The 26,548-nt window shown below is 42.1% G+C and overlaps 2 protein-coding genes across 5 annotated transcripts; both read right to left on the bottom strand.

Annotated features, from left to right (window-relative positions):
• Positions 1–1,416: 1,416 nt before the first annotated feature.
• On the bottom strand, positions 1,417–9,899 carry LOC125705230 (uncharacterized). 2 transcript variants are annotated; one of them, XM_048971673.1, is made up of 5 exons: positions 9,141–9,899; positions 7,947–8,324; positions 7,379–7,480; positions 4,871–4,989; positions 1,417–4,060 (listed from the first exon to the last, which is right to left on the bottom strand). In XM_048971673.1, the coding sequence occupies exons 1-5, from the start codon at positions 9,196–9,198 to the stop codon at positions 3,998–4,000; spliced, it is 720 nt and encodes a 239-aa protein (XP_048827630.1). In that variant the 5' UTR covers positions 9,199–9,899; the 3' UTR covers positions 1,417–3,997. The 2 variants fall into 2 exon arrangements, with proteins under 2 accessions (XP_048827630.1, XP_048827629.1); XM_048971672.1 differs by having other exon boundaries at positions 7,373–7,480; positions 9,141–9,897.
• A 716-nt stretch (positions 9,900–10,615) lies between these two features.
• On the bottom strand, positions 10,616–25,853 carry man2b2 (mannosidase, alpha, class 2B, member 2). Of its 3 annotated transcripts, XM_048970754.1 has the most exons (19): positions 25,659–25,853; positions 25,170–25,316; positions 24,901–25,006; positions 24,494–24,666; positions 17,948–18,063; positions 17,653–17,830; positions 17,197–17,395; positions 16,687–16,877; positions 16,420–16,585; positions 15,902–16,038; positions 15,372–15,643; positions 14,931–15,122; positions 14,122–14,365; positions 13,110–13,220; positions 12,836–13,028; positions 12,147–12,293; positions 11,884–11,996; positions 11,632–11,773; positions 10,616–11,242 (listed from the first exon to the last, which is right to left on the bottom strand). In XM_048970754.1, exons 1-19 carry the CDS (start codon positions 25,788–25,790, stop codon positions 11,151–11,153), a joined length of 3,051 nt encoding a protein of 1,016 aa, XP_048826711.1. In that variant the 5' UTR covers positions 25,791–25,853; the 3' UTR covers positions 10,616–11,150. The 3 variants fall into 3 exon arrangements, with proteins under 3 accessions (XP_048826711.1, XP_048826712.1, XP_048826713.1); XM_048970755.1 differs by lacking the exon at positions 25,659–25,853 and having other exon boundaries at positions 25,154–25,315; XM_048970756.1 differs by lacking the exons at positions 24,901–25,006; positions 25,659–25,853 and having other exon boundaries at positions 25,170–25,311.
• Positions 25,854–26,548: the final 695 nt, after the last annotated feature.

Raw genomic sequence — 26,548 nt, 5'->3', positions numbered from 1 at the left:
AGTGGAATAACGCTTAATAAGCTCCATTACCAGATCCCTTACGGTAGAACTAAGGGGGCTGGCGGTGCCTGTGTGTTACCAAGGCCCCTCATGTAGGCAGTGGTGGTTTAATGGGTAAGGAAGCTCACTTGTAAGTGAAGGACTGCTGGTTTGAATCCCTTACCAACAGGGCAGCACTGAGGTACCCTGATCAACATACCACTTCCTGCTGTGTCACATATGGGTCAAACGCAGAGGACACATTTAGCTGTGGCGTGTCATTGGTGATCTCTAAATGCGAGACCTGCAGATGGAGAGTCACACACTGAAAATGGCTGCGGAAAGGCTGTATGTTAAAACAAAGATGTAATTTGCGTCTTTTTAGTTTTACCACATTCACTGCTTCTAAGCTTTTGTTGCTCAACTGATTCTTTTTTTTATTATTGTTGCATAACAACCGAACTAAATTGACTAACAGCCCTAACCCGAAAGACTGCCCTTTTGAGCAAACATTCAGTGGATGTACAATTTCTCCACTTCTGGCCGCTGCAAACCACAGTTTCCATTTCAAGTTTCCATGTGTCAGTCTCAGACTTAACCTCACAATGACATTTTTGCAGAGTATCTGCTGAACTGAACAATTTCAACACTCATAATCACAAGGAAGCAGTGCTCGCTTCTGTACGTCAAGTAAGCTCTCTTCATATTCTTTATTTAATATAGTTCTAAAAACTGAGCAGTGTGATTCTGCAGTATGCACCCAAATTCTTCAGCAGTGTGAAGCAATTGATTAAAGAAAATTCCAAGTGAGTTAAAAAACAACAGCAGCACCAAATGGGTAACAGTGATCACATGAGGTAGTAAAGGACAAACAGAAGAAATCTGAAGAAATAATTTAGCAGTTTGTATCACATGCTCCATAAGTGCTTCAGTACAAATAAAGAAGTAAAAAGGCTTTAGTAGGTTTTATGTTTCACCTAAAGCTCTTTTCATTTTTCATTCCTGAAACTGAAAGAGAGAAAACCATTTATAAAGCATTTTCAAGTTTTATGGGCAACTGAAATAGTATTTTCGTATTTAAATATGAAAGGCCAGTATTCATCCAGCATCCATTTTTGAGGGTAACGACAGTCAAGATGTTTTATATAGGAGTAATGTATAATAAATTATATTAATAATCTGCAACCCTGTGCTATTTAAATTGTACTAGAATGGATACTGTTCATGATGTACTAATATAATGCAATAATAATAATATTAGATGCTTTGTTTAATAAGTTCTGTGGAATTTATTTGCTGTATCATACTATTACATTAAATTATGCAAATACTTACCTTTGGGATAACCATTCATGAAAAAAGTAAAGACAGAGATTTTGGGATGCTTGGTGTGTGTATCGGAAACAGTCCTTTGAGAGTGAAACAACCGGAAAAGACTGCTGGAAAAGGAAGTCTTTATTTATATGAAGGTATGACACCTGATATTTATACAGTGAGAATCACGGATCAGCCATGTCAATTAATACAGTCACCTCCAGAATTATTGGCAACCTTCCCAAAAAAGGGGGGGGGATGTAAAACAATAAAATGAACAATGCATATAAAAATTCATGCATATAACCACACAAGACTAAAAAAAATTGCTTATCATTTAATCTTTCAAGTATTTTTGGTGCAAAATTATTGCCACCAAATAAAATATCCCAAGTAACTCCAAGGACATTTGAATAAATGAATGAAAGTTACATTTATATAGCACTTTTTCAAACACCTAAAGCACTTTACGGAACCAATGGGGAGCCACTTCACCTACTAGTGTAGCCCCTACCTGACTGATGCGATAGCAGGCATTCTGCAGCAGTACGCTCACCATACAGTAGCTAAGGTGAGGAAGGGGCAGGAGAGAATTCGCCAATTACATTTAAATTTGCATCAAAGGTGAAAAAAATGTAAAGATATTATTTGTTGTCTGTGACCATTTCCTGTTTCCCGGGGGTGCATATATGATGTCACACATATGCAAAGTCCCTTTATCATTCACCAGAAAACATTAAAGGTTGTGAGATTAAAGGTTGTTAATTTTTACAAATTAGGTAACAACTGTGGAAAGTTTGACAAATTGTTAAAAAAAAAAATACTGCTAATCACAATCAGGACACCTAAAAAATTAGTAAGCGTAGAACAGCTGAAAATTTGCCTAGAAATGGACGGGTCACCATACTGCCCCCACACACAGTGAGACTTTTGAGAGAGAGGTTAAAAGAGCCCAAAATCACAGTTTCTGGATGCAGCAGTTTGCTTGAATCTTGGTGCTGTAATATTTCAGAATCGACCGTCAATCATCGCCTGCATCATTAGAAGCTTCTTGGAAGAGTTTCTCAAAAGAAGCCATTCCTAACACTGAGCCAGAAAACACAGCTCCTGAAGTTTGCCAGATATCACTGGATTTACAATTTGCATTGTGTTGTTGTCACATGAAATAACTACTTGGTCATGCACACCACCAGCATGTTTGACAAACAAAGGTGCTGCACGCAAGGAATAGCAGCTGGTTCCCACTGTCACATACTGTGGCAGAAACTACGGGGCTACTTTGCTACAAGCAACCCAGGGCCTCTAGTGAAGATCAAGGGCATCATGAATTCTGCGAAACACCTGGACGTTTTAGGCAAAAACCTATCTGCCTAGGCTGTGCATGGAGATTTTAGCAAGAGCACACATTGAAATCAACACAGAGATGGTTGCAAGAAGACAAAGTCATGGATTTTGCCCAATTGAGATCCTGTGGTTTGAGTTGAAGTATAGCATCCACCAGCATAAACCCAAAAATATCAAGGAACTGGAGTTATACTGTATGAAGCAGTGGTCCAAGATCCCTCCACAAAAACTGCATTACTAAATAATAATCTGTGTTTGAAAAAAACTTTAACAAACCATTGTTGAAGCACAAAGTATTACTTATTGGATTTGTAGTTCATCTCATATATTAATGTTTAACTTGTCTTCAGGGGGGTGGCCAATAACTCTGGAATTGGCTGTGCAAGCTTTATAGCAATAGGCAGCTTCTGCAAAGGGAATATTTTTGCATGCAGCATCACAGCTAAACCCACAAAGATCCGGAATAACTGTGGTTATCACCCCACCTGTGCTTTGCATGCATCTCCTTTGAGTTTCTTCCCTGTCTCTATCTCCAGCCTGGTCATAGGATTCATTGTTCCTGTAGTGTGCATTTTCCACACTGCAGTTTAACTGTTTACTTCCACATGTCCCAAGGAGCAATAAGACTAAATGCTTGGGGCTGCTGTGTTGGGGGGAGGGAGCGATGTGGAAATATTTACTGAATTTATGTAGTTAAATTGAACTTAAGGGTGTCGGGCTATTCAGTGCTATTGATGGAAGTACGTTAAAGTGCATTTGCATGACCACTCATCTCTGCTTGAATCTTTAACAGGTATTTGCTGGTTTCGTCTAACAACACGTCACTCAACAAAGATAGACGGTGCAAACAGCGTATCAGCATGAGATCATCCCCAAGAATGGATAAGGATTTATAATTAGTCGCTACCTGCCACTTTTCCCACCACATTGGCTTCAGCCATTACTCTGTTTTAGCTAATTAAGAATAAGGGCCTGTGGGTCTTCAGCTAAATTCTTTGAAATGTTGTCCAAACTTTGTGTATGACCATTCCAATCATATAGTGCCCGTGTTTATACACTGAGGCAGAAGCAACACCACAAAACCTTCAAGTGTTCAACTTGTATCTGTCCTGACTGTTGCATAGGAAATAATACATTGCAACTATCAAAAAGTATTTGTGAAGAAGGTCAAATTAGCATTCTATGTGAGGTACTGTGAGACTATTTATTCCTGTGATGTAAACCAGCCGCCTTTTGCTTTAGCTAGCTTTTTACCCAGGCATAGACAGACCGACCGCCGTCTAACAATCACAGATAACCCCAAGCAAACTGCAGAGCTTCTTCCAGGTTGTTTAGGTCCTTCAGGAGAAAGCGCCCTCTGTTACGTGTCAACGTTGTTCTGCACAAGAAAGTAATCGATGGACTCGTATAGCTGAACTGGACACTGCAGAGGAGGGAAAGGCAAAGAGTTGTTAGTCAACAAGCACTCACTACCTCCCAAGTAACCACCAGTGCAGTCAGCCTGCCCAGAAAACCACACTTCTGCTATGTACACAGTGTCAGTTGAAAACAAGTTGATGACCTACTTCTGTCCAGTATGTTGAAATAGAAAAACAGCAGTGAGATTTATTTATTATTCTTATCTCTAAAAATTTATTTCTGTAGTATCGCTATATTCTATTTTTCCCCCCCAAGATATTTCAGCTGTGTATTGTGTGCTCTTTAAATTCATTTGCACCGCATTTACTTATTTTCACTGGAGTACGTGTCTTTGCAGCTTGTCTGTTTGGCACTATATGTATGTTCTTGCTGCCGCATGCACCAAGATACCCCACTGGAATCAATAAAGTGTATCTGAATGATAATGAAATTTGTGTATATTGATTATATCAAAAGATATAAAAAATGAGGGAGGAGCAATAAAATATGAAAATGTGATCTAACTTTAAGCTTAAAAATGAAAGCTGCTTTAAAATTTGACTGGAGGATTACTCCATGCTTCTTGGGGCCATAACTGTGGCCAGGGCAGCACTGGGATTAAAAATCAGCCCTGGACAAAAATTTGCTGATGGGAGTAGGCGGGGGGGTCCCCAGGATTCATTTTGCCGGCACGCAACTCCCATCGACCCATGGTGAAAAGTGCCTGGCTTGCCAGAGACCAGTCCAGCCCAGGCTGTGACAGAGCCCTAAGCCCTCTAGGACAGTGCTTACCAGAAACCTAAAAGCACCATTTACTCCACCAAGATGGACTCACCCACTGTTCCGACCCTCGGGAAGAGTTAGAGTGATGTTCTGCTGCCTCGTCTATCTCATTCATCTCCTCCATTGACCGCTGGAGTTCCGCTCGTACTGCCATGCCACCATGATGACGACCTATATAAGAAATGCACACACTGTCATAGTCTTCAATGCACGTATCCCTCCATCTACTAATATATATGTGTCCTCTGCTTTTAACCCATATGTGACAATGTGACATAGCGGGGGGCAGCTAATTCAGCGCCCAGGGAGCAGTGCTTGGGGGTGATACCTTGCTCAGGGTACCTCAGTGGTACCTTGCTGGTCAGAAATTCAAACCAGCAATCTTTCAATTACAAGTGCGCTTCCTTAACCATTAAACCAACACTGCTCACAATGAAAACATTCATTTGCCAAGAATGATGGCTTAGTACTCACACACACACACACACACAGTCGTGTAATCGTATCTTTATGGGGACCGCTCATTAATTTTTATGAGAAAAATGCTAATGCTAACTATGACAACCTTAACCCCTACCCAGCCCTAACCATATCTATAAGTGACCAAACAAAATACAAGAGTTTTTGCATTTTTAGTTTTTCATTGCAGTCACCGATTTTTATAAAATAGAGTTTTCCCTTAGGGGCACCAAGAAACTGGTTCCCATAAGGTAAAAAAAAAATATGGGTATTCATGACGTTGTGGGGACATTTGGTCCCCACAAGGTAAGGTATACCTGGACCACACACACACACACACACACATATAGACATGGACAAATTTGTTGTTTCCCTTACAGCTCATTAAAACGATGCTTCATTTCTCCTGAAAAGTGATTAAATTAAAAGCAATTGTCTAATGTATACCTGGATGCCTTTAGTATGTGATAGAGTAAACCAATAGAATTGTGAAAGAAATGATCTATTGCCTGCGATGGGCTGGCCCCCCATCCTGGGCTGTTCCCTGCCTCGTGCCCATTGCTTCCGGGATAGGCTCCGGACCCCCCGCGACCCAGTAGGATAAGTGGTTTGGAAGATGGATGGCTGGATGATCTATTGTTTATTTTACAAAGATATGCTAAAATAGTATGGACAGATTTGTTGGAACCCCTAAAAAGACTATTTATCCTTGCATTATGGTCATGTTTCAAACTAAGTGCTTAACCTCAATTAGTATCACAGGTGCCTTCAAGCTTTTCATCAGCAATTCAGCCATTGTGGATGATAGAAAAACATAAAAAAGCCAGAGTGGAATTCGCCATAATGCATGTTGACGAGCCCCAAAGTTTCTGGGAGAATTTCCTTTGGACTGATGAGACAAAACTGGAGCTGTTTGGCCAGTCACACCAGCTCTATGTTTACAGAAGGAAGAATGAAGCTTTAAAAGAAAAGACCCCCATACCTACTGTGAAACATGGAGGGGGCTCAGGTTTGTTTTGGGGCTGATTTGCTGCATTTGATACAGGGAACCTTGAATCTCTGCAGGGCACCATGAAGTCCTAAGACTACCAAGGCATCCAGGAGTGAAACATACTGCCCAGTGTCAGAAAGCTCAGCCTCAGTCGCAGGTCATGGGTCCTCCAACAGGATAATGACCCAAAACATACAGCTGAAAGCGCTCAAGAATGGCACTCAAGAATCATTGGATTATTCTTAAATTGCCTCCATGAGCCCAGATCTTAATCTTATGAACCATCTATGGAAAGATCTAAAAATCACAGTGTGGAGATGCCACCCTCCAACCCCGAGACAGCTTGAGCAGTTTGCTCAGGAAGAGTGGGCCAGACTACCTGCTGGCAAATACAGACGCCTCATTGTGAGGTACAGAGATCACTTGTTGGTAGTGATTGCTGCAAAAGGTGGTGCCACGAATTATTAAATTAAGGGTACCATCTTTTCGTTTGTGCCATTTTCATTTGTTTAATTATATAAAATATTCATCTGAATCAATAATGAAAAGCAAAGTCTGATTTGTGTTAAATATGGATTAAACAATAAGAGATGCCATTAAACTTTTGTCAGCTTCAAGTTATTTCAGAAAGAAATATTTTTTTTGTGGAAAGGCACCAACAAATTTGTCCACGCGTGTGTGTGTATGAACATAAAAAGCATGCATACAAGCACTTATACACTCAAATTAGATTACACTTATGGAAATTCATTTGAAACACTCTGTATAGACTGTTTCAAAGTAACAGAATACTAGTAAAATTTGAAGTGCTTATATAATCCCCCCTCCAGCATTGCTTTTTTTTTACATGTAATTGTCCAAATGTGGACTGCAATCCTGATTTCTGAAGCAAAAATATTAGTCTTTGAATATATAACTTGTGTAAATATTGTTTACGATCAATAGGTTATTTCTCAGAAACATAACACTGGGATTGATGTTGCACTGATACCTCATTACAGAGATGTGAAGCAGAACTGGGGATTAGTTAATAGAGATATGTGCCTTGTCCCTAAAACATTTTTTCAAGAAAGGTGACTTTTACTTATTTCATAAATATTTTACCAGAACCTGATGTCCATCTCTTCCACAGGTAGAAGACAGTGGTACAGCAACACAGCACCATGACAGCTGCAGCAAGTGGGACAGCAACACCAACGCCTGATGTCAACGCTGTGCGACAGATGATACACGTTTTAGTCATATATACTATTAGTATGTACTCGGCTTCCATTAGACTGTTCTAAAATTATTACTGACATGTCACATAAACTAACTTTGAGGTTCATCCCACGCGCATGCTATAACGTCAAAATAGCTAAGCTACACGACATCAGCTAAAAAAAACAAAACAAGTACCATTTTCAAAGGAGAAAAACAATCTAAATGCAAAGGAGGTGGAAATTTTTCAGTTGCATTTAGCAATCGCAAATGGACTAACAGACCAAAAGAAAAAACATAAGATCATGTTTTCACAAAATAAACGCGCAGATGCCATTGTGTAAATGACTGACGATTTATCGACTGAAGTAATTATATTACAGGACTAACTAAAAGAATAGAATATGATCCTGAAGTTGTTCATGAAAAATAAATTTCTGTAAATCATGCAATTTTAAAGAGATATTTCTGTACACACCTTTTATTTGATCATCAGCTTGAATGCTTACATTTGTCCCTGGTCCAGTGAAGCTTACTAATACTGGTATCTCAACCTGTATTTCACAGGTGTATAAACTTACATCTTTCGAAGTGACGCTTAAAATGGTCAGATTATAACATTTACTAGAAATTTCGAATTTATAATCATCTGAATCACTAGAACAACTTGTTTCAGTCTGGTTGATCAATACAAGATGAGTGCCAATTCCAGGTTTGCTAAAGTTTTTAATCCATGTGAATCGTAGTCGTATATAAGATGAATTTCCCTCCCAGCAGCAGGACATGAAAGCTGCGTGTCCCATTGGGACTGATAGCTGGTGAGGACTCTGGGTCACTTTCAGAGCTTCAATATAACCTGCATGGGAAACCAGACGACAAAAAGAATATGACAACCTTCGCAGCGAGCACCTGAATGACATCCCGTACCTTACTTGCTACTATGCAACTGGATTTTGAAAGACTAACGTAAACAAATTTTTAAATTTGAAAAACGAATGAAACAATGAGACTACATACAATGCTTAAAACCAAATTTGGTTTTAAAAGATCTTTGCCATGCACAATTTATATTTTGGGGCGAAGTCCCTGGTTGTGATAAGATGGTTGCTGGTTCGAGCCCAGCCCCAGCACATCGGCGGGTCCTTTAGCAAGCCCCTTAGTGCCCAGTTCCCTAGCTGCTGCTATGGATGGCTGCTCATCATGGCCTGCTTGCTCTCAACTACAGAGAGCAAGTTGGGGGAGGTGTAAAGAGAATTTCCCCATGGGGATCAATAAAGTATCAATTATTATTATTATACTATAAATACATACCTTACTTAACAAGAAAATTACATTTTGGTTCCATTCTTCAATAATACCTCAACTGGCCTTGAACATCACTTGGTTAAATAATCATGGTTAATTTTACACAGTACTATTTTTGGTTATACCCCAAAAGGAAAACTAGACAGCCGCCAATGAAGACACACACATCCTTAGTATTTTTGACACTGCTAATGCAGATCTTTTTTGTGTACGTTAAAAATCCCCTTCTCAGATTGTAATGCACAATATTTGGGTCACTGATCTCCTACCTTACTGAGTACTGCGGCAACATTTTCTCCTAAACAAGATTGTATGAAATAAGCAACAAAGCTGGAGAACAACTATCGTTACTTGAACAAAAGCTCACCCGTTCTCCATAGCAGAAACAGAATCAGGCAGCCCATGAAGACAGCAGACCGGTCCATGGCTCTCCTTGATCACTCTGCTCTGCTGGTTGACAGCGTCACTGAGCTCTTCTGGTCGGAAGTGATGAACTCACCCCCACTTAATCACCCGCTAGTTTCCCTCGCCGTTTTTGTTCTTCTCTGATAACACACGCCCTTATATGTTAAGCATTGCTCCCCTTTATTGGTTAGTTGTTCCCCCAAATTGACATCATAGTCTGCCCCCTTTACCATACACCCCCCACCCATCCATTTTCCATACCCACTAATCTGATGCAGGGCTCAGAAGCCTGTGCTGGAAGCTACAGACACAAGCCCTTTGCCACACACATTATTGCATAAACAGCTCCTTTTAAAGCTCAAAGCTTTTCTTTTCTATAGCAGTTCTATAACCGTTACATATAACTTTCTAATTCTTCTCGATCCACTGCAGACATGCGGAATGATGCCGTCATATATAAAAGCGGCAATACACACAAGACAGAATTACAGAAGTAGTACCGATTACAGTCACATTAAAGATTAAAAAGATTGCCAGCCGTCTCCAGCATGCACTCGAAAGTCATGTTGCTTACAGGATGTGACTGTGCTCGATTGCAGGAAAATCAGAGATATACGGATCCGGCAGGTCACTTCCTATATATGAAGAAATAATTAAGCATGACAACCTTGGTTGAAAAGGGACTCAAAACTAGGGTTACCATATTTGAAGAGACAAAAAATAGGACACTCTGCCACATGCATCATCCATTAATCTATCCATCTATTTATCTATCGTGTGTGTGTGTATATATGTATACATATATATGTGAATAATGAATATTTATTAATTATACATATGAATAAAATGTGTGTGTTTTGGCATTTTCGCTGTTTGACAGTTAACTCCTATTTTACAATCTATATACAAAACTAACACAATATTGGTGTATACATACAAGTGTACAAGTCTTTTTCAACAAGTCGCTAAATGCTAAGCTAAAGTTTGCTAAACTTCAAGCAAACAATGTGATTCACTGTTCACATGCAAACAAAAAATAAAGGGTCAAAGCGCCGATGGTTTCCGGAAGCTGACTTCACTCGTGACCAGTAGGACACGCAGGGATGTGCATGTCGTTGATTTACACGAGTGTACAATGTGTGTGAGCCTTGCAAACGATGAGTGATACTGATACCGAGTTGCTGTCGTATATTGAATATTGGTGCCTTTTCCCTCACTTCGTACTCCAGTGTAACTTGCAGCACTGGGTGATGCGGGTTGCAGTGCTAAGCAAACAAACCGCTGATTCTTGAAAAACCCTCCAGACAGGGGCCCCAAAAAGAGGATGCGTCCGGGGAAGCCCAGATGTATGGTAACCCTACGCAAAATGCAGGCTACAGAACAAGGTCTTCAGGCTGCAGATCTTCAGACTCAAAGATGACACACAAGTCAGCTACAGACTGTAGATATCTTGATCTTTATTACAGCTCTAGAAACTCCACAGATTGATGACTGGGCTTCAGCTTGGACTCCTATTTCCCACCCAAAGACCACATGCCATTTTTTTTCCTTATTACTACACATTTAGCATTAACAGTGGAAATAACATCCATCAAAACATCTTATTAGTACAAGGTCATGGAGGGTCTGGAGACACGCAGCACCCTAAATGGGATTCCGGGCCATTGCTGGTCAAGGGTCACCACACCCCTGTACCAAATAAGCGGAAGGATCACACTGTATCACCGTGCCAGTATCAATTACTAATCAATTTCTTTTGAAACTTGCTATCTAGACTGCCACAATATACCCCTAAACAGGCTGACCAATTAAGATACAGAAAAGTTTGTGGGTGAAGGTGATTTAACACAATTTCAGAATCAAACCAAATATGAATCACAGCTAATGTCAGAAAAGACATGTTTTAAATTGGTTAATTAAAAAGAAACATCCTACTTAAATTTCCTTCACAGAAGAATCATTCGGCTGAGTATTACTTAAAGCTAACGAAGAAGGTCCGAATTTCCTTTGGTGAAATAGCTACTGAGAAATCCTCCCTCCCTCCACGAAAAGAATGCCGGGCCTCTGAAACACAAAAGCAGAGAGAAATCAGCTTGTGGAAATCTGATATTTGTGTATTCTTTGAGACTGCAGTGAAAACAGAGTATTCTGATTTAATATGTACAGAAGCCTGTCATGCATAATGAACTAATACATTATAGATCAATATAAAACCTGTTTTTGTGTGTGCATCAAAGCAGTTGAAATATCCAGTGACTTAATCTGTAGTTCTTCAGCCTCAGTATCACCCAAGTCCATTTACTCAATAATAGCAAAGTCCATAGTAGTTCATTTTAAATCACAATACAGCAGAGAGGTTCTGATCTAAACCAGATGGTGACTGGCTGAAATGTTGATAATGAACAGCACATGTCACGTTAACTGACAGCACTCCCACTCAGTCATGGACTCACGGTCTCCTGCGACACTTGTTTCACCGCTGCTTGCATCTTCTGTGGTTTTCCACTTCCATCGCTTGATGTCAGACACGGCCCACGTGCCAGTGAGGGAGCGCTCCTCCGCAGATGTTAGCTCCCCCAGGCCCTTAAGGACCTCCTGTTTAGACAGTGAACATTTTACCAGTGAAAATACTGGTCAGCAGCCTTCCGAAAGTCATCACCTAGACAGTCACTGAACCACACGTGGGCAGTGATGGCTCACCAGACCTTCAGGTTTATAGTGACCGGTTTGGACAAAACCGGGTCTTCTCCCACTTCAAACAAGTGCATGATCCTCATTAGGACCCGGTTAAATTCTGGCTGCACCTTCTGGTCCTCACCTGGACAAAGAATGATTTTGTAATTCAGGATAATTATATCAGTACTCACATCCAGTATAAACCAGTATCTGCAAAGACTGCTCCATGGGGGGGGGGGGGGGTGTAAAAGAGAACAGAAATATACTTATGAAAGCTTATCAGCTGCCCCACCCTGCTGCATGCTCTCCAGGTGCTTGGTGTGGTTGGAGCTGTAACGCCACCCTGGGATGCTTAGGGTAAGCAGATGGAGGTTTGGGGGCAGCACCACCGGCAAGGCTGACATTCTGCTGTGGGATGCTGTAGGAACTTGTCCTCTTTCTGCAGGAAACACCACAGAACCACAACAGTTACGGCACTGCCTTGGGCAAACTTCTGCTGGGATTAACAGTCTAGTTTCCAGTCTTATATGATGAAACTAGTCAGATTCCAGACACCACAACTACATCTGTGATGAATCATTCGAAGCAAAAAATGAATAAATATTAAAATGATAGCAGCGGCAGTACAGCTAAAAGATCTAGGTGATTAAATGTCAATTATACATTAGGAAATATAACATTGTATAAAACAGGTCGGATAGCTGATTGGTGCGGGATTTCACGTACGATAAACAAACGGCATTGAAGTGCTGCAGATCTGAAAAGCTGTTACTAGGTTCCTGCTGTGTTTGAAAGACACAGCTCCTGCTGCAATGCTGCTTACTTGTACTGTAACTGGTCATTCATTGGAAGCTCAGCCCTGCTACAATTATGCCTAATTGATTTCTCCATAGTCGTATGTTTGTAATGTGCTATTTGAGCACTTGTATATTACGTCTGCGAAATAAAATACATGTCAGCAAAAGGGGATTGTGAACTTACTGGGAGAAGACGTGCGCACGACTACAGGGCGATGCTGGAGTGCATGCGCCCCCTTTTGGTAAAGTGCAGACATGGCAGCCCTTGTACCGAGCATCATCCACAGCACGGGCTGCACCACTGACGTGTCGTTCAGTGTGAGGTTGTAGCCCAGGTTCCACTCCTGGTTGTTCCACAGTCGCCGGTGAAGCATCACCTGCCGCTCAGAACAGACAGAGTCAGACGGCAACCTTCAGAACCACCAGTATGAACTGCCCCCATTCTGCTCCTCGCCCACCTCCAGCTGGCCCTCGGATTGGCCGGACACTCCGTGGGCTCGCTCACTGAGGAACACCAGCCTGGTGAGCTCATCCTCCAGGTATGCCATCCGCACCATGGGGTAGTAGTTCTTCAACAGCGAACCCAATACAAAACGACAAAGACATACCGCAGGTTTAAAAAAAAAAAAAAAAATGAACGAAAACGTAAATGGACTGCATTTATATAGAGCTTTTCCACTCCTACGAGTACTCAAAGTGCTTTACGATTCATGCCTCACATTCACCCATCCATAAACACATTCATACACACATGGCGAAGGCTGCCATGCAACGCGCCAAGTATTCCTTGACCTCAAGAGTCATGCTGTTGTACAATCAAAAATGTACCCAAACTAAAGAGCTATGTTAAACACCCTGCTCTAAAACAGATGTTTACGTTTTAACAAGAGAAACTGCTGAGTCAGTTAAAAATCAGTTTTAACAACACACAAGTGACTAAATCAGACTGCGGGTCCTCTGATCCCCGCTAGTGTGCTGGCTTACAGCCAGGCTGTGCCATTATTTAATTAGGCCTTTATTGAGTTGTTTGCTGAATTATTACGCGTGATCCGTTACTTGTGCATTTAACATCAAAAGTGAATCTTGTTAAGAAATGATAGATGAATGGTGGTATGGAATGCCACCTTCCATTTACCTTTATCAATGTTAGCTGGTGATAATCCTAAATGATTTGGTGATTAGCGGATGCCAATCCCGGCAGTATTCATTTTAAAGTGCAAAACCAATGATATTTTGTAACGTAATAATAATATTTGGAAAACTAAACTGAGGGTTTGGCAAACCCAGTCTGTGTAATGTGACTTTAATTAAAATCTTTGAAATTTACGTCATACTTTCAACAAACAGGTGATACTCATATGTTGGTTTGCAAAAGTGAGCAACATCCATCTGCCTTTTAACGGCCAACCAAAGATACCCCCCCCCCCCCAAAAAAAAAATAAATAAAAAAACATCTTTGATCCTACATACTCTGGCGACAGTGTTATTGGTGAAAGTTCTGTGCAGCCTCTTCTGCATCTGGTACCCATTGTCATCAGTGAAGATGGTCTTGTTGTTGCGGAGGTCAGTGGCGGTCCTCAGGACAGCCTCCCTGTTCACCACCAGGGGGCCTACTCTATAGCTCTGCTCAATTCGCTGACAAGGCAGCAAGCCCTTGAAGCCCACAGGCACTCGGGTGAACACAGCATACGCGTAATCCTCCTCCTCCTCCTCTCTAGAAAGACGCAAGAATATAAAGTATCCGTGAATTCCAGCAAATGGGGCTATACATACAGAAGGTAACCATTATTTAGCCCCTAAATTCAGCAACACTTCTTTACTCCTGACCTTCCTGCCTTCCCTGCTCTGACTTGACTGCAGCCCTAAGATTTTTTTTTAAGGCAAAACTTCCTTAGTATAAGGTATAGATTGTATTCTTACTTAAAAAAAACACACAGGAAATTATAACCTCATGCAATTTGGCGTACTATATAATATATATAAAATTATACTAATATTATATTATACTATATATAGTATATAATATTCACTACAACTAACGATAGGGTGTATGGACAAGTAAATCATTTTGCTTTTAAACCTCTGATTTGAACACATACGTTGTAAACTTTAAACACAGAAATGTATCTTTATCTTTGAAAAGGCTCAGGTTCTCTCTGCTTTTGATTCCATCCGCATAAATCTGATATAAGTGTGCACTGTGTAAAAGCACTATATTAAATAATATTTTATTGACTGACAGTTATACACTCCTGGGCAACAAAATGGGCCATCATTACCTGTAGAAATACTGTCTGATCTCAGTCACAATCTTCCCTGGAATGATTTCCAGCCCCACAGATTTGTACGCGGCCTGCGCTGTCCCGTCGGTGCTGAAGATATAGTTGTCGGAGATGGGCCCCTCGCTGACGTCCCCGTTGGCGTGATACTCCCCGAAGTCCTGGGTCAGCCTCACAGTCCGCTTTGTTTGCCTGCAGGGTGGAAAAACGCCTCATGTCACATGCCTCAGCTACTAAGGAATCTGTGGAGAGTGGAAGCACATTAGCAGGCCAGCAGCATGTGGTCAAAAACCTGGGGAAACTGCTGGGGAGATGCAGACGAGACCCTTACTGGACTTCGATGGCTTTGCTGCTTACAGTCATAGCTGTGCGTAGCACTTTAGGACGGATTTCACAACATGTGACCTGCTTTTGCAATCCCTCACTGGGGGTCAGGCTTACATGTCAGTGACGCTGTGCAGCAGGTTCGTGTCCTGGTCGACCGTCAGCTTGTAACACTCATTCATCACGGGGAGGAGCCTCCTGCCAGTCTTCTTTGGGGGGCTGTTGCTCACGCTCTGCCGCTGGAAGGTGACCATCCTGGCAGCGTGTGTGGAATCGTGTCCTGAGGGTGACGCTGATGGCCTGATTAAGTACCTCCTGTGCTGTAGGCCGCTCAGGCTCACCATGATAAACAGGTCGTATGTAGACACAGACTCTGCTGCCTGCTGGATCTGTCAGGCGATATCGCAGATTGGAACGCTGGCTATGTAGAACAAATGCTCTACATAAGTACAAACATACTGCTATTCTCCTGCAGCAGGATGATGGTACAGTATTTAAGAAACATTGTTTTTGAGGATACCTGTCATTCCTGTCAGCACAGCAGTATAAAAAATAATGAAAAACAAGGTAAAAAAAAAAATTATCGAAAAATGTGATCTACAGCTGTAGGTGCTATGTGGCTAACTATGAAGGTATTGTGCATTCACCTGAGAGGGGACAAGCTGCCCTTTGTCGTCATACACGGTAGCCATGGAAAACGTTACTGTGACGTTGACGTACGTGGTGACATTCCAGGCAAGGGGATTGTAGACAACTATTTGCTCTCCTGGGTCCTGTGTGAAATCTGGTACAAGGACATTGGCTAGATGAACATTTGAGGCCTAGTAAAAACCTCAGTCATTTTAATAACAAGTCACAACAACATTCTGCTGACCTTAGTATACATTACGCTAATCAATACCTATCAAACATATCTCATACATAATGAAGGAGGGCAAATGTAACTCCCCATTGAGAAAAACATTTTATTTATTAGTTTTGGCCAAAATAATAATTGCGGACTCTTAAATAATTCTCTGACAGCAACTGAAAGTCGAGTACTTTCCCATTTTTATCATGACAGGAACTGAAAATGCAACCAAACTGCAGTACATTCCATGATAGGGTCAATCAAAAGCAGAAGGAGTAGAGTAACAAACTAAATATGGAAATGAAACCGCGCTACCTGTGCTTTGCTTGTACGTAAAGCCAAAGGAGTTAATGTCTTGGGTCAGGGAAAGCAGATTAATAGTTAATTCCTCAACTCCTCTCATGCCGCTTGTGAGATGCTTCAGGTACATGTCAGCAACCTTGGGGGATTCTGTACCCGTGATGCCATCATGGTGCTGAACCTGAGAAAAGGAACAGAGTTATTTGCCAACAGAGTAGCAGATACTTGGATAGTGGTTGACGGTAACAGTGGTGGGCCTTCACCCACTTTTCAGTCAGGCACCTCTGAGACGGCCCATCGGAGGTCTCTCAGCTTCTCAAGGGCCCACTCCTTGGGAACAGGTCCATCTGGGAAGCCGACACAGTATCGCACAAATAGGGACTCTGCAGCATGCAGTTGGGAACTCGCCCGTCGAGCCATGCCCTTCAGAACATTCCGGGAGGCATAGAACCCGGTCCAAGCCTGAAAAGGTTCTGAGGAGAGAAAATAGGGGTCTAGAGCTCATTATAATGCTACAGATCTGAGAACCTGGGGTACTTAAGATTCGCGTGTCTGTTGTCATTCTACACCATTGTCCTTGTGTACCTCGATCAATAAGAAGGTAGCTAAACAAACCACTATCATGTAGTTTCTGCCACGTAAAGGATTTATTGCACTTTGGTGTCGCAGAGCACTGCGGTGATCACTCGCGACTAGATCTTAAAAGCAGTCAAAAATGGACTAGGGCCAAGATCTGCACGAGTGGTCCACTGCGAGCCTTGAAAGGATCATCTCCAGCAGAAACATATTTACCAGAGGAGTATGGGAGAAAGTCCTGGTTTCCTCTGACCTCCCAGGTCAGACCTGACTGGTGAACAGCTCGGAAGTATTCACCCAGGGTGGCATACTGCACAGTCACTCCAAACTGCTCCGTGTGTTGGTTGATGTACTCCAGCAAGGGGTCCATGTTCTGGAACTGCACGGATGAGTTATAGAACTGCTTGTCACAGCCCTAGAAAAACACAAGATAAAAAAAAATAAAATACATGTTAAGCTTCCATTTAAAAAAATAATTATTGTGAAGGCACTGACCTAAGATCATGAGGTAGCAGGTTTACATCAGCATAAGACCTAAAGCAATTACTAAAATGACTGTGCCTTCTTTCAGGATTAAACATTTTCAGATACTGTGAGATTAATATTAAACTAAAATGCAAATTTTTAAAGGTTTTAAAGGAGGGGTTTTATGTCTTTCCCTACGAGACGCACCCAGGGCCATAGAACATGCCGGGTCCTGTACCATGCTGCCCTCTGCTGGATGTTCTTCACCATAGTCAGAGCGTAGGAGTGGATGTTGTCCTTAGCAACGGGGAGGCTCATGTTGGGGTACTGCCCATCTTGGGGGGGATCAGGGAATACGGCCACACCATTCCAGTAAAACCCTGACCTGGATTCAGAGGAGGAGAAACTCACTAGCTAGTGATTCAGAAATGTGACCAAACCGTTTCAATGCTGGTCCAAGTGCGAGTTTCACGGTACTTACGGCCAGACGGAGAGACTGTACCTGTTAGAGAAAGGAAGCTGAGAGGGGGTACAGTAGCTGAACTGGTCCATGGTGTGCGTGAAGATCGCTTGCTGCTCTCCTAGACTGGGCGAACCCCTCCAAACAAACTGCAGCTCCTGCCAATACACATAAGACCACTGATTTTGAACACACCAATATAGAGCAGCTTGGGGTGAGACTGTTGTGAAAGGTATATAAAAATAAACTGAATTGAAATTGAATTTTGAAACGGATCTGTAATTTATAACTAAAAGCTAAAACCAGTGTGAATGATCCTGTTACAAAAATATGGGGACGATAAATAAATCGAATCAGAAATTGTTGTCTGGTTGTCAGCTGGTGCAAAATTCCACTGTTAGACTCCTGACTGGTACCAGGAAAAGAGCATTTTACTCCTCTGCTGGTCTCACTGGCTTTAAACTGGCTTTTAAATTATACTGACAGTCAGAAATACAGTCAATTTTAAAGGCTTTAAAGTTTAAGGCATTGCATGGTCAGCCTCTTCCTTATTTTGTTGATATGCTTCACATCAATTCTACTGCCTGTCTTCTTAGATCAACTAACCAGCTTCATCTGCCTGTTCTCCATTCTAAGTTAAAAACAAAAGGAGATCCGGCTTTTGCTGCTGCTGCTACGCAGTGGAATAACCTGCCTGCTCACATTAGCTTATCCCCCTTTGTTGAGATTTTTAAGTCCCTTTAATGGCTCTTCTTGGTTTGTGTTTATGTTCTGTTTATAGCTTTTTAAATTCATCTATTTATTTCTTTCTTACTCTGTACAGCACTTTGGTACAACTTCAGTTGATTTTAAATGTACGATGTAAATAAATTTGAAGAAAAAAAAAAAAAAAACACTTAATCCCCAAACTACTTGTAACGCCTTTTTTAATGGGTGATAGTAACATTAAACAATAAGGCAAGGCGCAGCAGGGTCCCGGATTCTCAGCAGGGGAATGGTGAGCTGGCTGAACTCCCTAATACGGTAAAATAATTCAAAATAGCTGAATTGGAAATGGTAAAACATTCTAAATTTAGTTGCGCGGTGCCTCCACTGTGGAAATACAACACTTGCCTTGGGTCTAGTGCACAAGTGTATCTCCCAGAAAGTAACCGTGCAAAATATAAAACGTGCAATAATCTAGTGGTGAGTGCAAAGCTGGTCCAGTAACGTTCCTCACCAATGTACAAGGTAGGAGTGTTAGATATTGCGCTATGCATGAAATAACACACATCACACCTGGGGTATAATAAAAAAAATTTTTAAATGTGTAAAAGCGCGGAAAGCAAGAAAGTGGTGTTTGTGGCCACTCGGTGAGAACAGGAACAAAGGTTTGAGTAACAGTGTTCCTTGTGACATTTGCGTAGTGAATTTCTTAATAAACAGTTGCTTGTGATTGACAACTGATTGTTTTCCATTAAAGACCTCATAGATGTAAAACATAGTAATTCTTTTTAGGTTTATACTTTCATAAGGTTTTCAAATTTTTAACAGAGTACAGAAGCTAAGTTGTTTGATCACAGGTTTCCCAGTGCGTGGGCAGTTGGTGCCCAAGTAGCATAGTGTTAGAATCACAGACGCGTTAAGTATAATCAAGACTCAACACCTAGCCTGCCAAACATCCAACATGTACCACCTCCCACCCCCCTCAGTGACACATTCTGCCTTACATCTATTGTCAGGCAGAATGATCTGGCCGAAACTAATTCATATCACAAGTAGCCTACCACCATCTATTATGAGTCTTAGCTGAAACTAATTCCACACATGTAATAGAAAAATGTAGGCACAGCTTGTTAATGAACAAGCTTTTTATGCATTGCTTTTTATAAAAACTGTCTCGCAAAGGATTTTTGTCAACAAAGCCATGTGGAAGTGTAGTCTTTTACAATAAAAAGCGTAAGATCTGCATTTTTACCATTTATTGAAAATGAATGAACAGCAGGAAAAACACAAAACCTCTTTTTGGTGAATCAACAGCTGTATGGAATGTGTATTTACAGTAAATTTGTCAGAAAAGAAATTATATAAGAGACACCAGAGGAAATCTATAAAATGAAAAAAATATAAAAATATATATACATAAGCACTTTATGGGCTATTCTGCTAACATCTTGTGTGTCGAGATACAGTAACACCTCTACACAACCTGCTCAAACAGGGAATGTTGTGCTTCCCCCTCATCGATTTGTGTTTCCGTTTCATCTGGAGACGTTCAACCAGTCGAGAACAGGGATGGGCAATCTTATCTGCAACGGGCTGCTGTGTATGCAGGTTTTCACTGCAACTTCCTAATTAGGTCACTAATTAGAGGACTGATTGGCTGAAGAGTCCTCACACCAGGGCTTGAACAGCTGACCTAAAGGTTACCCCAGAAACCTGCTTACACACCGGCCCTTTGTGGATAAGATTGCCCACCCCTGGTCTAGAACAACAGCCTAGGTGTGATCCCAACGCCCTCCCAACAAGGCAGCATTCCAAGAACAAGTTTGGTGTGGAAACCGCTTCGTCTCCCCACCGCTTCTGGGAGATGTAAGTTTTGTTTTCTGAACATCTGCTCATTTAATACAGTGGAGAAGTACTCTCTGGCAGCTTGATTTGCTGACCAACTACAGTCAAGTTCCCTTCAATGGGGAACTTTATCAGCAGTCCAAGCACAGCTTTGGTCCATTCTTGGAGCATTTGCCACAGACAAATCTCTTACACGTCTGACAGATGTAACAAGTTTTGTTCCCTGGACATTTGCCAATTTGACACTGTTTCCTTTTCCCAGGCGGGCAAGGAGTTTCCGGAAAAGGTCGCTTACATGCTATTGCCTCTGCTGCCTTGGCCGCTTTCTGATGGGCACACAGTTCCTTCACCAGCTGGAGAATAAATTTCCTTCTACTTATGGTGACATTCATGCACTGTTTGTACAGAATATATGCATTAATTGCGGCCAGGTCTAGGAGATTGTAAAACACAGCTACAGGCCATTGCCGGGTGCCTCCCTTTACCGAATACAGCCGTGCCATTTGATCCATAACAGCAACGCCAACTTTAGTGCGGTTGTAGTGCGAAATTGTCTTGGGCAGTTTCTTCGTGTCATTATCAGTTGAAACTGTCAGATGCCTTGTGCTCAGAACACATACATTTGTCTTTGGTCTTGCCTGGTAAATTGTGAGTGTGACTTTTCCAGCCTTCAGCACCTTGGTGGAAAACCTTTCAGACTGTGCCCATGTACATGGGGGCATTTCTCGTCGTTTTCTATTCATTGTGCCAACGATGGTGGTTTTGTTCAGCAGAAGCTTGTTTGCCAGTGCCAGTGAGGTGAAGAAACTGTCTGTCGTTACATTTCTTCCTTTTCCCAGGAAAGGCTCCATGAGACGCATGACAATATTATCTCCTAGTTGCTCACCAGCCGGCCTACTGTCATCCTTCCCTAGATAGGGAATTGCGTTCAACATATATTTTGTTTCAGCATCAGCGGCAACCCAGAATTTTATGCCAAATTTGCCCGGTTTATTGGCCATGTACTGTGTGAAACGACAGCGAGCTTTAGTAGGGAACAGCCGTTCATCTACAGTTATGTTCTCACCAGGGGTGTAAGAAGCAATACTGTTTTTCACAAATTTCTCAAATATCTCAGATATCATGGCAAATTTATCTGCCACAATTCGGGCAGCTCTAGTGCTCTTGTCATCAAAGCGCAAATAGCGCATAATATCTCTGAATTTCTTTCGAGACATTGTCTCTTTGAAAATAGGATTTCCCAAGTCAGCAGACCAGTAGTCATCCAGTTTCATGCTTTTGCCACCTGCAATACCTCTCAAATAAATGAGACCAACAAAAGCTTTTACCTCATAAACTGTCAGCTTGAATTTATCAGCATTTTTTCGATCAGCTTCCGCTTCAGTGTATTTGCGAATATTTTCCCACATTTCTGTGTCAATCAAACACAGTAAACTGCTCAATGGACTTGTAACATTGTCCTTGGCATAACATGTGGGTCCTGGGGTTTCTCTCATTATATTGCATTCTGGCAGTCTACCCCGAGGGTTTCCTGTTGGATGTTCTACCCATACTGTGCCATCTCTTGCCTTTTGAAATGAGTCCGCAGCACAATCAATTTCAGAGTCCGATTCAGGTTCTGAATCAGATTCAAGAATCAGATTGAATTCACTCCCCTCCTCTATCTCATCTTCTCCATCTGACACCTCACACTGTTCGCCCTCCGATTCCATCTCATCGATATCCCATAGCAAGTCCAGCATTTGTTGTGGGGTATATTGCTCTCTCTCAGCCATGGTAAATAATGCACCATGCAACCGCTCAAATTATGTAGCTGCCCCAACTACACAGTGAGGTGGACTAATTTATAGCTCTCGATGTCCCAGAAATGACATAGATCATAATGGAATGCTAAAGATCACAACAGCTCCGCCCATGTAATCTTTTATCACTTGCCAATTGCCCTCAAAGGTTATTAGAAAATGTTTAGTATTAGAAATTACTTAGAAAATGTTTTTGAATGTGTGAAACTAACATCAATATCTCTATCATTACAAACTTTAATTTGTCTTCTTTGGAATATCTCTGAACAAACACAAACTTCCACTTTGATATGAAATAAAATAACCAGCTTATACGTTTCTTGATCGCATGCTACCGTGTTCGTAATGATTAATTTATGTGTAAATATATATAACTAGTGACAATAGTTACGCTCATGTAGACCTGTATGAAACAGAAATCCAAGGGTTATAGTTTATAAACATAAGTTAGCAAGCATTTGTGCGCACACACACGCGCGCGCATATATGATCTTTACGCCATCTGCTGAAAGAGAAGAGAATGGCAGCTTGGCAAACAGCATGGCCGAACGCGCAGCGATCCGCAAATTCTCACAAGTATGAGCAAAATAGTTTAAAGCTATCTTGTACCAGTGCGATTTTTTAAATTTAAGGGTGCTGGGTAATACAACGCACAAATTTAGGAAAAGTCATGAAAGGAGGGTCCTGGAATTTGATCGAGTGCGAAGTTTTTTTTTTGTTCTGTCGTTGCGATCACTCGGCGCTTCTATTGTTAAAGAGCAAAGGAGAGAGTAAAAGAAACAAAATGAGCACGCCGTTGGTATTTAGTCGGCAACTCTCTGAGCTGTGGGCAGTACAGCAACCGCTGCAATGCGCCTCCAAGTCGCAGGTATTCCAGGTGTCAGTTCTCGTTACTCACGATCCATCATCCAGACCAGGCGAATCAGATCGTAGAAACGAACAGTCACGCAGCAGATGCTCCTGGGCTAACCGTCTAGCTGTGGGTTTGTCTGTCCAGCAAGATGCTGCCGACCTCCAAATCCGTAGCTAGCTGGCTGTGTCCCGACGGCACAATAGATCCGCTGAAATAATGATGGCTTTCCGGTGACGACGGCGCTCCAAGACAGCGGGAACGTTAGCGGTGGAGCTAGGCTAGCGGTGTCTAGCAAACCAGCCAAGCACACGGTGCAGCGAGTCCTCACGCAAACTAACTGTGCCAACTCTGGTAGCTAAGTTAGCTATCGCCAGTAAAAAAAAAACGTCTTCACAGGAATCACAAGAGAGTTTCTCACACACTTTACGCCCCTCAACAGTCGCACTCCGGGTCTTAAAACGTCCTTCTTAACCAAAACCAGCGCTGCCAAACACAACCGAAAAAGCCATCCCCTCACTCTCCTCTAATCCGGCGCCTGATCCTCCGCGATCTCCCGGACATTCCACATGTTCTAATTCTCATTGGTTGATAACGAAGTTCAAATACAAAGAACAAATGAATACGATTGGTCAACAGTGATGTCATCTGAACCCCAAAGCATGCTGGTAAATTGAGTTAATATAGCATATAAAAAAAAACAGTACAGTAAAGCAAACTGGGCAGTACAGTTGCACAGTACACAGTATACAGAAATATAAATACCCATATTCTAGAGGTCCCTATATAAATGATATCAGTAATACTAAAAAATAGGTTTTATTTCTCCATAAACAAAAATCAAAGTGTCCACATTTACACTGCCAAGTTTGACAGCATCACGAAGTTTTGCTATACAATTTGCTACTAGAACGAAAATGTAAGTGTTTAATAAGCATTATGTTAGTTAGTTATGATAAAGCAGAATCGGGCAATCAACATGCAACGTTTAAGCTCAGGAAATGGAGGCCCACCTCCTACCCTCACATTCCCCAGTCACCAGATAGCCATCTTAACAGCAGCCCTCAAAATATAGCTTCTAAAAGCTTTTCTCAATCAGAAACATAGTCAGCTACAGCGCCATTTCAGCTGAACAAGTTTAACATGTGACGCCAATCCAAAACCATAAACTAAGCAGTATTCTGCCATTCAGGACACAGACGGGGAGCAGGGCAACACATATCACATGCACAGATATGCTTATTGATTTACAGATCTGCTGGTGTATGGACGTTGCTGCATTTTACCCTTTTTTTTTGCAGACACCTCTGTCCAAAGTGAGAAAAGCAGGGCCCGCCAACCTTCCACGCATAGGCACACACCCCTGACCATAATGAGCCACACTACCTTGTTCCTCTGCATTGTCTCTTTGAGATCGTAGTCAATGCGCGAGATCAGGTGGCCATTGAATCCAGCCAGGGCAAAGAGGACGGCTGTGGTCGAGGAGGCCCCGAATGGGTCCACGTGCCATGAGAACTGGGGTCGGATCCCAAAAGTCTCATACAGGAAGCCATGGCCCTCTGCAAGGTGGAAGGAGGTTAGAGGAACGCAGCAGTCTGGGTCTGAGAGGGGCAATTCTACACAGATGGCCAATGTGAATTCCACAGATAAGGAGAACTGAGCATATAAGTTATTCAAGAAACTGCAAATGAATGTATGGAAAGATGTTAGTACAGCCAGTATACATTCACAAACACTTAAATGTGTCCTGGGTGAATATCCACTGAGTGAAATCTCCAGCGAGACTAAGGCACCTGTAAGCTGCAGGATGTCATCGACCATGTCAGTGACAGCCTCATCATGCATGACCTGACCACCTATGATGAACTCCAGACGGCCCTCTGTGAGCAGCTGCCTCACCTGCGTGTTACAACAGAGCGCTTCAAAATGCATCACCCAAATTAAGGAGCCGGTATACTTAAACCAATTAATTTTCCAAATATATAGGTTTTCACAAAATGTTTCGTAGACAATGACATATTACAGTGCTTTTTCTGATGTAAAGACCTTGACGCTGCGGCACCTGTTTCTTGTGTTCATTGGTGGCCGCGGAGTCCCACCAGAGGCGGAAAAACTCCTGCTCCACCGCGATGAACTTGCGATGCTTCGCCCTGGTCAGTTCCTCCACCACACTGTTGTAGACGTTCACCGCGTAAGCGTGCATGCTCTCCTGCAAGAGCAGAGGGAGAATTAAGCACCGTTATCCGTTACATTAACTTTTCTTACATATGGATTTTTTAAAAACTATAATATTTAACAGATTTATGTATACACCGGGTAACGTCCTCCCGTAATAAAGATCGGTCAGCTGATCGACTTAAATGTCCCCAAGAAAGTTTTACTACTACTGCGGTGTCGTACCTTGCTTTATGCTTTGGTTAAAATAAAACTGTTTGCGAAACAGATCAGAAATGCGGTCCTCTATTAATACCGATGGTTTCAAATTAAATGTTACGTTTAATGTACGTACGGAAGAAACCGATTTAAATTACTGCCGTCGAACAAACTGTACCTGAACTGTGTACACCCAGCCGACATCCATATGACTGTGAGGAATAACAAAGGCTTGTATTGGGTCCGCTCCATCGCTTTTCGCAACTAATGCGATCTGTAAAATAACTAAATATATATAAGGTATATGCATCTCTCAACCAGAAAGACCGCCGTTCATCGTCACAGCGCTACTTCCTTGTTATTGCTGCTCACGCGTGACGTCCGCGCAGTTTTCCCTCCCCCAGTGTAGTGGGTGGAGAGATCAAATTCCCTTCAAAGACTTGGTGGCATGGTAGTGCAGTGGTTAGCACTGTTGCCTCGCACCTTTGGGAGTCTCGAGGCTCCGCCTGGGTTACATGTGTGTGGAGTTTGCATGTTCTCCCCATGTCGTTGTGGGTTTTCCTCCGGGTACTCGATCCGGTTTCCCCCCACAGTCCAAAAACGTGCTGAGGCTAATTGGACTTGCCTGTAGGAATGCATGTGTGAGTGAATGGTGTGTGAGTGTGCCCTGCGATGGGCTGGCCCCCTATCCAGGGTCGTTCCCTGCCTTGTGCCTATTGCTTCCTGTATAAGCTCCGGACTCCCCGTGACCCAGTAGGATAAGCGGTTTGGAAAATGGATGGATGGATAATACAATATAATAAATATTGCAATATTTTTAGATGGATATTTCATGAAATGCATCTCGGTGTGTGGTGTTTATATATTATGTGGATGGATACCAGGACATTCTATGGCAAAAGGCCACACCCTGAACTATTTTACCAGTTTTGAGTTGTTTCAGAGGCTGAAATCCACTCTGGGAATCAGCTGCATTGGTATAGTGTGGACAAACCGAACTGGTGGACCTCCGCTGATGACAGATAAAGAGCTGGTGAGGTCATTCCTCATCCAGGCCTACAATGGACA

This window comes from Brienomyrus brachyistius, chromosome 12 (assembly GCF_023856365.1).
Source record: "Brienomyrus brachyistius isolate T26 chromosome 12, BBRACH_0.4, whole genome shotgun sequence".
NCBI lineage: Eukaryota > Metazoa > Chordata > Actinopteri > Osteoglossiformes > Mormyridae > Brienomyrus > Brienomyrus brachyistius.
This window is presented reverse-complemented; position numbering and strand designations above follow the sequence as displayed.